The sequence below is a fragment of the Hippocampus guttulatus genome, chromosome 15 (genome assembly GCF_054856545.1).
Source record: "Hippocampus guttulatus isolate MCC_2025c chromosome 15, RoL_Hgut_1.0, whole genome shotgun sequence".
NCBI lineage: Eukaryota > Metazoa > Chordata > Actinopteri > Syngnathiformes > Syngnathidae > Hippocampus > Hippocampus guttulatus.
Genome location: NC_141275.1, coordinates 5053957 through 5067068, shown reverse-complemented (window position 1 = coordinate 5067068; position 13112 = coordinate 5053957). Strand labels below are relative to the sequence as shown.

The 13112-nt window shown below is 44.9% G+C and overlaps 1 protein-coding gene across 1 annotated transcript in view; it reads right to left on the bottom strand.

The window, feature by feature from the left end:
- Window positions 1-5676: 5676 nt before the first annotated feature.
- Window positions 5677-13112, bottom strand: part of cxadr (CXADR Ig-like cell adhesion molecule) — a 37637-nt gene continuing 30201 nt past the window's right edge. Inside the window, exons 4-7 of the mRNA XM_086131384.1 lie at window positions 12291-12446; window positions 12063-12185; window positions 9822-9960; window positions 5677-7861 (exon numbers count right to left, since the gene is read on the bottom strand). Of these exons, the coding sequence (XP_085987510.1) occupies window positions 7582-7861; window positions 9822-9960; window positions 12063-12185; window positions 12291-12446 (698 nt within the window). The 3' untranslated portion in view covers window positions 5677-7581. The remainder of the gene's footprint in view (window positions 7862-9821; window positions 9961-12062; window positions 12186-12290; window positions 12447-13112) is intronic.

Below are 13112 nucleotides of genomic sequence, written 5' to 3'. Positions count from 1 at the left end.
TCCCGTCTCAGATCACATCCCAGCCGATATACGTTCACGGCCTCACACACCATCAGAACTTAACGGGCACTCCAACATCACGGACATATTGAGGGAGAGGTCAGCCGTTCGAGCCTGTTTGATTAACTCATTCAGTAGCAGCCATTTTCAGACCCGTTTAAAAAATTTTTTGACTTTCAGTCTTGGGGGGGAAAAAGGTAGGAAAAAAGAAAACCTATGTACATGGGATTGAATGTGTGAAGTCTGAAAAGACATATAAATATGTCTTTGGGAGTTAATGAAAGTCGTACAAAAAGAGCACCAAAGAGAATAACCGGATATCGTGCCCGCCACCATTTTGGCTAGCATTGTCATCGTAAAAAAAAGAGCTGAGCAGAAAATTGAACTGACAGGGCGCAAACCAACCCAACGTAAAGAGTCGAACCTAACTACTGATCAGAGAAAAAGAAATGCCACTCAAACACCGGATATGTTGTTGCAACCGATTAAGCAAAATTGAATGCTACTTGCTACTGTAACAGGGATTGCTTAAAACTTAACATTGAAAACTTACAGCACGTGTGACTCGCACATGCAGTTGTTCAGAGGACTGTTTTATCTGAAACTTGGGACTAACTGATAGAGAAGTCTATGAGCAAAATAGTATCATGTTTAAAGTTTCATCTGAGAAAAACTCTGACACTAACTCCAAAGTGAGCAAATCACTGCTTTGACTGAAACATAAAATACAATTCCAGAACTTCTTTCCCCCCCTCGTCGCTACTCTCCAACGAGGTGCTCTCTGACCGAGCACTTGACAGCTTCCAAGCCATTGCATGGCTGCCACACTATTTTCTCCTCCACCTCCGTCGATTTGCCCTCGCATGACACAAGCGTCTCCCGGGTCTCTTTCACACACACGATGTTCCCGCCAGTGAATGAAATGTCACATCCACTGATGAGCATCACCTCACTGATCCATGAAATTCACCAGACTAAGTCGTCCCCAACCGCCCTCCCTCCCCCCACCCCCTGGAGTCAGAGCGAGATCTTGAAATAAAGGGATGCACTTGGGCTGAGTATAATCTCAGCACGCTGCTCTCCGCATCTCCCCGGAGCACCGAGGGGAAGGTCATTCATCAAAAGTCAAGTTAGTCATCGCATAGCGTGGGGGGGAAGTCGGGTCGATACAAGTGGCCGAGTTTGTCACGCCAGGCGAAGAGGTCGGCCTTTAACACCTTAACTTCATATCGACCAAATGGGTTGAGATGAGAGAGGTGGAAGCTTGTGAACAGCTTTTCAGTCCCTCCAAGCGAGCGGCGGTAAGCCTCATGGGTGGGGGGGGGGGGGGGGGTTGCTGCGCCGACCGCAGGCTCGCAGACAGACAAGCATGACTGGCTCACTTTAAGGACTTGCTGGCTCCAGAATTATTCCATGCAGGTTGTTAGAGGTAACATACGGTTGAGTGCCACGAGGGCTTTGTGCGGTGACACAACGTGATTGCCATTTTCTTTTCAGTTGACGCGGCACAGTGACTGCGCATTTAAAGTTCAGACTGTCAGCTTTGATTTGATGGGGGGGGGGGGGGGGGTTCCCCCCACTTTGCTACAGGCAGCTACTCACGCCACCCCCCGCCCTTCCCCCAATTCTCTCACACTTCATTATCATCATGGCTACTCCGACGAGAATTAAACACTCAATAAAAGACTTTGGGTGGCCTGGTTGTCCAGTGGTTAGCGCGTCGACCTCACAGTGCAGAGGTCTTGGGTTCAATCCCCGCTCTGGCCTCACTGTGTGGAGTTTGCATGTTCTCCCCGGGCCTGCGTGGGTTTTCTCCGGGTACTCGGGTTTCCTCCCATATTCCAAAAACATACATGGCAGGTAGATTGAACACTCAAAATTGTCCCTAAGTGTATGTGTGTGTGTGTGTGAGCGCGAGTGGTTGTTCGTCTCTAAGTGGGACCCCCCTGAAAATAAATAACGTGTCAAATTGCATGATCCTTGCTCCAAAAAAAATTTGCAAAACGTCAAATTGTCACGTGTAATAAATAACATTGAGATTTTGCTCCCGTTTACAGGCATTTGACAAACAACAATTGACAAACTATTCAGTGGTCTACATTTTAAAGCCGATGTTCAATATTTTTGAGAATTAAAAGTTAATTACTATCAGAAATGAACCTGCCTGCTTGAATTATTGTGCTATATTTTATATCAGTGGCAACCCCCCCACCCCAAAAAAACCCATCAACGATACCGTTTATGCAATGGCTCCATCCATTTTCCAATCCGCTTTATCCTCACGAGGATCGCGGGGGTTGCTGGAGCCTATCCCAGCCGTCTTCGGGCAGTAGGCGGGGGACACCCTGAACTGGTGGCCAGACAATCGCAGGGCACACACAGAGACAAACAACCATCCACGCTCACACTCATACCTAGGGACAATTCAATCAGCCTGCCATGCAATCAGCCTGCCATGCATGTTTTTGGAACGTGGGAGGAAACTGGAGTACCCGGAGAAAACCCACGCAGGCCCGGGTCAAACATGCAAACTCCAGGCCGGACCTGGTAATGCAATAGCTTTCGGGAAAATATTTTACCATAAAAAAATTGTTTGTTTTTTTTCTTCTCAACAGAGGCGTCAAAAGTACTCACATGCTGTTCTTGGTTGCACAAGTACGGATACTGATTGGACTCCTGTGTGTAAGCAAAAGGAAGATAAGGAAAAAAAAACAGTTCAATAACATTTTGAGAAGATTTACATATCCATGATACTGTATATAAACATTAAGTGCAATTTACACTATCCGTGGCAAATTTCTTATAAGAGGATATGTTGTTGACAAACCATGCAGCAGAAGGCCCGCTAGTACCACGACTGTTGAAAAACACCAAACTCCTCCTCGATTTGCTGGAACAGAGCCCGGCCTTTGCCAAACTGGTGAAAAATATTTTGGTCGGGTGAAGCAAAACGATTCATGAATAACAATGGCGACTTAATATGCCAAAGCCAAATTGATTAACTCATTGATTAAAAGCCACAAATAATGTGCATGGCTGAATTCACCCCATTTTAATATTAAGACACAACGATTAGAGGTCCGAAAATAGCTGACGTGACATTGACACAGTGTGCTCTAACAGTTCTATAAAAACTCGATTCCCATAATAATCTGTCAAGCGCTAAGAGAGCGGAAGCAAAATGTTAATGCAGCGCTGCGCCACTGGAGCCGATGCAGCTCAATCTTCATGCATATGCATATTCCACTATCCCTACCCAGAATTCCCCCCGTAACCCCACTCCAAACCTGACTGAGGTTTCTAAAATTGGCAGAAGGCTTAACGCCCGTGACAGCCGACGTCACGTTGGAAGAGAGCGACTTTGATGAGACCCGTGCTTTTAGAGGCCTCCTTTGTTAGCAGGAGAGCGAATCACACTTTACAAGATAAATCATCCCACTAGCAGGCGGCTTAAACTGTGTACTGCCGGATAAGGTTGCCAAGGAAACCCTCCTGGAGAACCAATGAGAGTTCCCCCCCCCCCCACCCCCCCACCCCTCTACCCTCGTTCCCGCTTCTGCCACGGCGTTCTCCTTGATCTGTGCAAACAATTAATACCTTACACAGGCAAAATTGAGTGAGTAAACTGGGGGGGAGGTAAACAGAAATCCCCAGGTGCATTGCAAAACACATTAAGCGAAGAGGAACATGAGGCGTCATAGACACAAATGGGATACAAGGCTGCGGTGAGGGGTGGGGGGGGGGCACATTAGTCGAATGACAGAATAGCATTTGGTTTGTAAATCTGAATTTGTACACATGCGCTGCTAACGTCTTTTTAATGGATGTTTGGAATGCACGGCCATAAAAATACCATTACATCCCAACATATCCATTTGTGGGATGGCGCTGTTTAACTGAGCCATCCCCACACACACACGCACGCACACACGCACATCCTGCCAGGGAGCCATTAAACTCCATGAGTGACTTCGACTAGCCACAGATCAATGCTCCGGGGTCCTATCTATTACTGACATCCAATTAGACCAATGGATGTCCGCTTTGCACTGCTACTAAAGTGCTTTCGTATCTTTATTGACAACCTGTCAACGGCCTGAACGTAGCGGAGCTATTGGCTAATAATAAGTTATCGATCCAGATGACCAGGCGTGCTATCAAGAGTACTACGAGAGCATCGTAGGTCACAAAAAGTGAGACATAACACTTGCATAAATGATTCCACACATTAATGATGCGTCTCATATAATTCAGCATCTTAATGAGAGAGCTAATGCAGTGCAACTTTGATTAGTTCCGGCTGGCAATGATGATAATTATTCAGGGCATTAACTAACAGTGCAAATAGGCTGCTGCTGTAATTGAAAGAAAAAAAAAAAAGTAAAGCCCATGCAGAAACAAGCACCCACACTTCCACTGCAGCAGGTGACAGACAAAGAATCAATAGTAGACTTGCGGATCGGTCGGCTTAACTGTGCTGGATGGCAAACAGAAACCGTTGTGTGTTTATGCGGTTGCTGAGTGGTGAGCATTAAAAGAAGCCCGCCCCTTCATTGATTAGCCCAGGGGTGCCCAACCTTTTTTGACCCAAGATCAACTAACCTCCCGCGATCGACCCATTACCACACACGCGCGCACTTACACTATGAGCAATAGCATTAACGACCCCCAAGATGAACGAAACTGAAAAATTAAGTAGACACAAAAGTTTGTGAGTTGAAAAACATATTACTGCTGAACCTAGTCGAGACCTGACGCGGAGGCAATCGAATGCACTTTTGCAGCGTGTTAACGATGGGAGTTCACGTGTACCATTTGAAAATGCTTCTCCCAGCACTCCAGATTCCCATTCTTTAACCAGTGCCCTCAGTGAACTGTGCATGAAACAAACTCTGAATGAGAATAACAACAAATAAAAGATATAACGCCAACAGATCTGACCGCAAGCTGCAATTGCGGACTGCTTACCGCTAACTTCCGGTGATGCGGGTCACATGCCACCGTAGGATAAGGTGATCCACTTTATTTTATTTTTAAAATACTTTAAATATTGTGAAAATGAGACTAATAGGATGCTAAGGATGCAGTGTGCACGAACACAAAAATATATCATATTAAGTCCGCGAGCTACCGGTCGATAGCGACGTATTGGGCACCCTACCTAGCGTCTTGGGAGTGGAATTCACTGAGCAATTTGAATTAAATCATCGTGGAAGACGCAGCGGGAGGCCGGCACGCGTCTTGAGAAACTAAGCACACAGATAAGACTGGTTCTGTGTGCAAACATTAAACAAAGCTCTTAATTGTTTTGTTTTTGTGTCTGCAGGACTTTATTCCAAAAATACAACACGAAAATACACACGAAAATGGATAATTAGATTTCATACAGGTGCAAAACTCAAAAGGAGATCTTCATACAATATTAGTACACAGATTAAAAAAAAAACGAAAGTTAATAATGTTAATATTCGTTGTTATGAAAGTTTTGAGCGAAGAGAGAGATGAGACTACCCACTCAGACCTCCGTAGCTTGTCAGCGGGTGAAACTAAAATTCTACATGGGGCCACATTCAGACTGCATAATGCCCTCACAACACGCTCGCACACATTTGTGCTCTACTGATTCATCAAGCACAACTGCGGATCACTCATACAGTTGGAATGAGACACAAATACTTGGACAAAATAGTGTTTAACCAAATTAAAAAACAACAACAACAAAACAACAAAAATGACATTTTTGGAAAGTAAATGCAAAAAACGAGAAACCTGTTTAAGACAGTGAATCAGTTGTTGAACTTGTACGCACTGAGTGTGGACGCGAGAAATGCGACACTTGACCCGAATGGATTGATAGCATTAGCAGTGGAGAGAATATCATTTTGTGGACCGCAGCGACCATTGAGGACGATGCCGGTACACGTAAGCGACCACAGTGCTGTGGATGTGCGACAACTGGGACAACAAGGCACAGATGAGGCCAGCAGTCAGGGCTGTGCAAAGGGGAAGGTTCGAAAAGAAGGAACAGAGTAAGGCTCTGGAGCAGAAAGTAAACAATTTGCCCACTTTAAGTATTCCAACTTTACGAACAGAATAATGCCCCCCCCCCTCCCTTTTTTTTGTTTCAATCTGGCATTTATATACAGTACATTGTTGCATACGGGCTAAGTTGCAACAAGTTGCAACTCAACAATGAAACCGAAGTGGATACAAAGCCTGCTGTAATCTTATCACAAATATTCCTCTTAGTGGGGTGCATCCTTCATTTAAAATAATAAAAATAAAAAAAATCAAATAACGCTACAGACTCATACTGAGCGAGGAGAGAAGGTTAATCAAGACGCTGGCTCTTTGGAATGCAACTGCACATAAGGAGGATTACGTGTGCTCGAGCACACAACACGAGGGGATGGGGCTGGGGGTGGGGTCTGCTACCGCAACAGATGATAATGAACGCTGGTCTGTTAATATACCGAGCGTGTATGCTGGCCTTAAGAGTTATGGCGCTTTGGCCGTCAAACACATTCAGAGCTCATTGTTCAGTGAACCTTGTTGTCCACCTGCCCCCTTCTTTGGAGGAGGTCATGTGTGTGGGCGCTGGGAGGTGCGCGGGGGGTGGGGGGGTGAAGACAGCATTTATTGTTTTTTAAGCCTGTTCAAGACGCAGTAATCCAGCCAATCACAAAGAGACAACACCCCCCCACCCCCATCTCGCCAAGAGCCAATTGCTATCCTTCTCATCCCAGATGGGACATTTTAAACTGCTGGTGAGGGGACTACGGGCAAAGGTAGTTAGTTAGCCTGATGCTAGAAAGTTTTTGCTGACGAGAAATAAAATAGAATTGTGTAGGTAGTAGTAAGAGAAAACAAATGAGCTATACATTTTACAAACATACATGAAAGGCTAAATTGTTCATATCCAAGCACATTTGAGGATTTTTTTTGTTTGTTTTTGCATGTTGCAATTGTATTTTCTGGCTGGAAATGACACACAAATGAACCAAAAGACTGCAATAGGGAATGGCGTGGTGGTTGGGGGCGGCTGGGGCGGGGCATACAATTGCATCTGTGGGCACAAATGAAAGAATTCTTTGTGTCATTTACCCACAGATACCATTCCCCAACTAAATTTGGCCAAGGTATGACAGAACTGATTTAACTAACCACACACAGAGACATATACACACATGCATTCAAACTGCTGTACAGATGGTCTGGATAAGTTCTTAAGATACACTATGGGCCAAATACACTTAAAAAAAGTCAATTATATATAATAAATTTCTATCTTGACCACTCTGCTACAAGTTCGCGTTTCAGCGAGAAAGTCCAGGAAGTAAAATTCATCAATGTTTCTAAATTATGATTAAAAAAAAAAAAAGTCTATGTGCTCCGGCGTGACTTCAGTAAAATTCAATTGTTTTCTCAGCACCACAGCAGTCGGTTCTTCATTGGAGGAGTTAAGTTCTCATTTGTATGCAAGAGCAAGTCAGGCAAACTCCGGCTTCGTCTTCAGTGGCTTTTGCCCCGCTCCCTTCATCTCTTCCCTCCCCTTGGTCCCATTGCCGAGAGGAGCCCGCGTTAAACAATTGAGCCGTCCCGGTTTTGGGCAGGGATCATGACGGGAATGGCGCCCATGCGATTGAGGCTGGGCCCCGCTATCTTGGGAGCGGTCGGTGGGGGCAAAGGAGGGCGGCTCGGAGGTCTGTCTTCTTCAGACGAGGGGATCTTGTCGTACTGGGGCTTCAGGGCGTATTCGTGCAGGTTGGAAGGTGACATGGAGCCCAGAGAGGAACGCTGGCTCCCCACCGTGAAGCTGCGCGCCGTCGAAACGCGACTCTTGGGAGGCGGCACGTCCTCTCTAGGCGGGGGGGGAACAAAGTCAGCGAGACATTCAAAACAATGAAACAAAACGACACATAATTCATCTCCCCATTTCTTGCTCTTCTTTTATTACAACGCATTTGTTGTTAAAGGTGAGACATTTAATAGATAGAGTACACAAAAATGGAAATGGATAGAAAATGTAATAAGAGTGTAGCCACGCCGATATATTTGCTGTATCGAATTCACCAATTTGCTGATGTTTTGGGGGAAACTGCCATTATTTACAGAAAAAAACTCAACTATTTGCTGTTTTTCTGCTTTAGCCAAAGCCATGTTTAATATAAAAATACTGCTTGGGTGCCATCTTGCGGCCTCTTGGGGCCAAAGACAGATATCGAAATGACCGAGGGCGCGCTTCATGTAATTCTTTTGCTGTCTAATAGAAAAGTGCTTTGCCGCTTTTTTGTGACATTGACAGGCTTGAAAGTGTTCATCACTTAAATAAATATTTGTATGTGAAGACACGTCTTGGCCATGAATTAACAACCAACGAATGAAAACCAGTCGAGCAGTATTGAATGTACCTTCTGGCGCTGTGACAAAATGACTAAAAAATAGGAAAATATCTTTAAAGATGTGACCATGAAGAGGATAGGCCGTATAGCACGGATGAAAATGGGGCAATTGACATGTTGACGAGTCAAATGTTCATCCCCAAACAGCCACCATAATGCTTACGCGTCCACGATGAAAATGAGTTTGACACCGCGGCAATTCGGGACGTACTTGTACGTACGTACTTTCGTAATAAGGACAACACTGATGATTCCAGGGGACGGGGGGGTCTTTTCAAGAGCACCACAAGAACAAATCATTGATTCAATAATTAGTTGATGAGTAGAAGTTTGGATGGGGGACAACGTCTGCGCCGCTTGGCCATGGGGACTGTGATAGCATGGGGGGGGGGGGGGGGGGGTATGAGGCGGGTAACCAAATACAGCAAATGCCCTCTCCTCCCTCTGCAGCCACATTAACAGCTAATAAGCAGCATTAATCCAGTTAAATGCTCGAGCAAACTGAGCCGGAGGGGCCCGGCGCTTGTGTTTTGTCCGTCGCGTCATGGGGTGGTGTTTCAGCAAATGTGTGCCTGTGTGTTCTCTAGACAGGACCACTGGTCTAATCCTCTTTGTCCTACAGTGCGAGCAGTGTCACATTGTGGTCTTAGACAGATTCGGTCCGCAGCGGAGTGATAGTAAGCCCGCTGGTTGCACAGAGCCCGAGGGCCGGATGGAGAGGTGGATGGCGCTGAGGGGAGGGGTGGCGGGGGGAGGGTTTGAGAGCGGGGGGCCGCCGCAGCAGCAGACATGACACGGGATCCACAGAGCAAACAAAGCTTTCAAACTGATTACCACAGCTGTTTATTTGAGGAGTGGTTTGAAAAAAAAGAAAAAAAGAGAAAAAAAGGAAAAAATGGAAACCGCTGATGGTGGGTGGAAGCATGTTTGTGTTGATGTACAATATAGCTGTTCACCGGAAGCCTCTTTAGGAGCTGCTGTAGAAAGATTGCAATCCAATCAGGGAAATGCATGCCTGCTTACGGTCTTGTATAAGTGAGAAATGACAAGTCACAAACAGAAACGACAAATGATGCTTGTCAAGCTGGTATGCATGTTGAGTCACTCCCATTTCACATTTTTCTATTTCATTGGACTTCATTCCCATATTTACTGGTCATTCATTCAGGCCGCCTTGTCGTTTTCACAGCACATTTGGCAGCGGAAGCGTTTCGCATCTTTAATGTTGTACTGGATTGATGAGGTTACGTTTCTTTCAATAGCTGTGATTTAGATTTCGGGACACGTATTACGTATTTCAATTTTAGGGTGGATTCCCGCCCTCCTGCCCCCCACACATCTGCAGTTTCATAGTCTCCAGTGCAATGTGAGATTATATAGTATCTGTACTTATCAGTGAGCCAAATGGTAAAAGCGTACCGTATCTCATTGCAGATTTCCTTCTCATACTTCTTCCTGTGTCGGGCACGGCAGCAGCAGAAGAGTATGACGGCAATAATGATGAGGATCAGCAGTACAGCAATTATGGCTCCTGCGACGATGCCAGCGGTATTGGGAGCTGAGCACAAAGGAGAGAAAGAATTCAAGGGTCCGATGAAGTCAACAAAAAATCACGTGGTGCGTCTTTTTAGCTATTTACGCCGACATTATTGTTTTTCTTACTCTAGCCCTCCTGTTGTCCTTGTTTTCTGTACACACCCTGTGTCCTCCGGGTCAAAATGACCCATCTTCACTAAACCCCCCAAATAAGCAGCTTAATTGAATTTTAAGATGAGATATCCTTTCTTATCTTCTTATCTTATCTCTTAAACACCAAATTTCATATTGCTTGAAGAAACAACTTGTCCTTCACCACATTATGTGTGATATAGTTCTCCCTCTTCACTTGTATTTCTATAGCTTAAGAAAAGGAAAAAAACGTTGTGAAAATGAGTTATGGAAGCATTTGTATTCATTCCAATGACTAAAGTTTCTTTCTTTTTTTTCCTCCAGTGAACTATTTCGGACAAGACAAAATTTTGAAAAATAAGATAACCCATTCAACTAATTAGCACGTGTAGCGCAGTATGCAACTGCACAGCCTTTGCAGATATATTTCCTTCACCTATAGCAAACAGAATGTGTTTTACAGTCCTTCTTTTGAGGGCAGAACTGGCATTTCTTCCTCTTACTTGCCCTCACTAGGAAAGTGGCTGTGGAAGGTGGATCATCAGGTTTCTCAGGAGCTCCTGTACGTTTTGTTCTGCATGCCTGCCTTGTATGCTGTTGAGGACCATGTTATTTTGCCATTTTTTTGAAAGGAAAGTCTCTCTTTCAGCTTCAGGGATTTCTTCTTGTTCTGAAGATGATTCATCATGCTCTGGGTTATATTCCTCCCCATCTTCTTCTGATACATCCTCCACTTCCTCTTCTGAATCAGTTGTCTTGCTAGACAGCAGAAAAAATCAGCTCTAGAGCCTCTTCAATGTCATAACGCACACTCATGGCGTCAGCACAGAGAGAATTCGGAGTCCTGTCATCTGTAGCACCTTTATAACCCCTTTAAATCCACCAAAAAAAGTTCTGCCATCTGCGAGAACGCCACCTATCTATGTCTGCTACTGTCTTGTTCACGTGTTCTACTAATTGATCTGAGACACAACTAAAACATTGAAACATTCTATGGTGTGTAAATAACTTTGTGACCTTGATTTCAACTCTATTTGCCTCATGGGTCATTTTGACCCGAAGACCACCTTTGTACTTTTTTTGTGCAGCTTCCATGGAAATGTGAATAAAAACAACATTTCAATTTTCTGCAGTTGGGGCCAATCTAGGAAAAGCCATAACATTTCAAGTTAAAAAATATATAATTTAGCAGATTTTTGGGGCGTTTTTAACACAGTGACGGGTCATTTTGACCCGAGGACAACAGGAGGGCTAGGACAGGGGTGTCAAACTAATTTTTGTCACGGGCCACATTGTAGTTACGCTTTCCCTTGGAGGGCCGTTATGATTGTGAATTTTGTGACGCCATATGAATGTTTGACCACCTCCACATATTACATACACAGCGAACAACAAATAGATGGATAACTAGTTTTGACATCAGAGGTCAAGAATCATGGATCGTTCAAACATTGTAAATATTACATTATATATGACAATTTGAAATGTTGGTTCAGACTTTAACAAGCATCATGGAAGTTGACTAACTTTTTAAAAACTCCTTCTGCCTTTAAGAAAATATTGCTTCTCAAGGTTTCCAGGAGTACACTAACGCAGCGCAAAGTGGCGTCATTTACAATGGTTTAGCGCTTTTGCTACCAACGCCGCAGCAGAGCTTTTCACTCTCTGCGCAACTTATCAATTTACATTCGATGCAACCTTTACACTAACGCCACAAGTCTGGTTATTCTTGGTTTGAGCGGTTATGCCTGGAGACTGGAGAGGGATGGAGGGATGATGAAAAAGTTGCTGTCTAAGTCCCAAGAGTGTAATCGATCATTTAGAGGTCAGGGGGCACATTATTGTATCTTTGTACAAAAAAATAAAAAAATTGTCATGCAGGGAGAGTAACAAGCATTTTTGCAAGCCAACGCTGCAATTCTGCCCTTTTGTAACCACCTTTGTAAAAAAATAGATGACAGATAAAACAATGTCAATCATCTGTATACTTACGAGGTGTGACATTGAGATAGAGTATACAGTCCTCGGTCCCGACCCTGTTGGTGGCAGTACAGCGGTAGGTGCCAGATGCGCTGGCAGATGCGTTCCTCACATTGATGGTACCTCCCACTGGGTCTGCAGCAAGGGCAAACCATGGCAAAAATACACTCGTAAGGGGCCGTCAAGTGATGCAAATTCAGTTTCTATTGGATGGACGGTGTTCTTTCGCAAGGGCATTACCGATCACACCGGAGGCAGGCAGAACTTTTCCGTTACTGGTCTTTTCCCAGCTGTACTGGATGGGTTTGGTGCCCTCGTTGGATGTACACCTTAATACAATGTCTTTGCCCTCCTGGGTGACTCCTTCAGCGTAGCATCTCGGCTTGGAGGGCTTCACTGTGAGGAAAAGGAAGGGATGTTAAAAAAAACAACACAAATGAAGAGATACAATTTGTATAATTGGTTCCCTCAGTCAAAGCAACGGTCATCAGCATAATCAGAATAATTGATTCAGTTGCTGTCATTACAGGAGATGCCACTCAGGATAACGGCGACTGGAGAAAGGAGCCGTGTGTCATTGGAGCCACAAACACAGGTGTGCCCACACTTCAGTTTAGGAGAGAGGGAGTCAACTCCCCACCATCTTAAAGCAAAATGTGTGCAAACACTCCTCGATCAGTCACAATGTTGGCAGGAGATGAGATGGGGGGTGAGATGGGGGGGAGATTGTAAAACAAACAGCCCTCCACCATCTTAAAGCAAAATGTGTGCAAACACTCCTCGATCAGTCACAATGTTGGCAGGAGATGAGATGGGGGGAGATTGTAAAACAAACAGCCCTTCAAATTAAAAGCAGACCAACTCAGTGAAAACCGCAGACATACTTGTCAGCCGGGCGTCGGGGGTAGGGCGTGAATGAGAGAAACGGCTCGCGAGGGCCACGATCCAAGCCTGTGCCGTACTTTCTGACAGCACTGACATCATGGTGTGGGTAATGGGTTCAACAACAAGAGCATGAAATGGGTCTCTCCAGATGAGAACCAGGTGTCAAGCGGAAGGGCG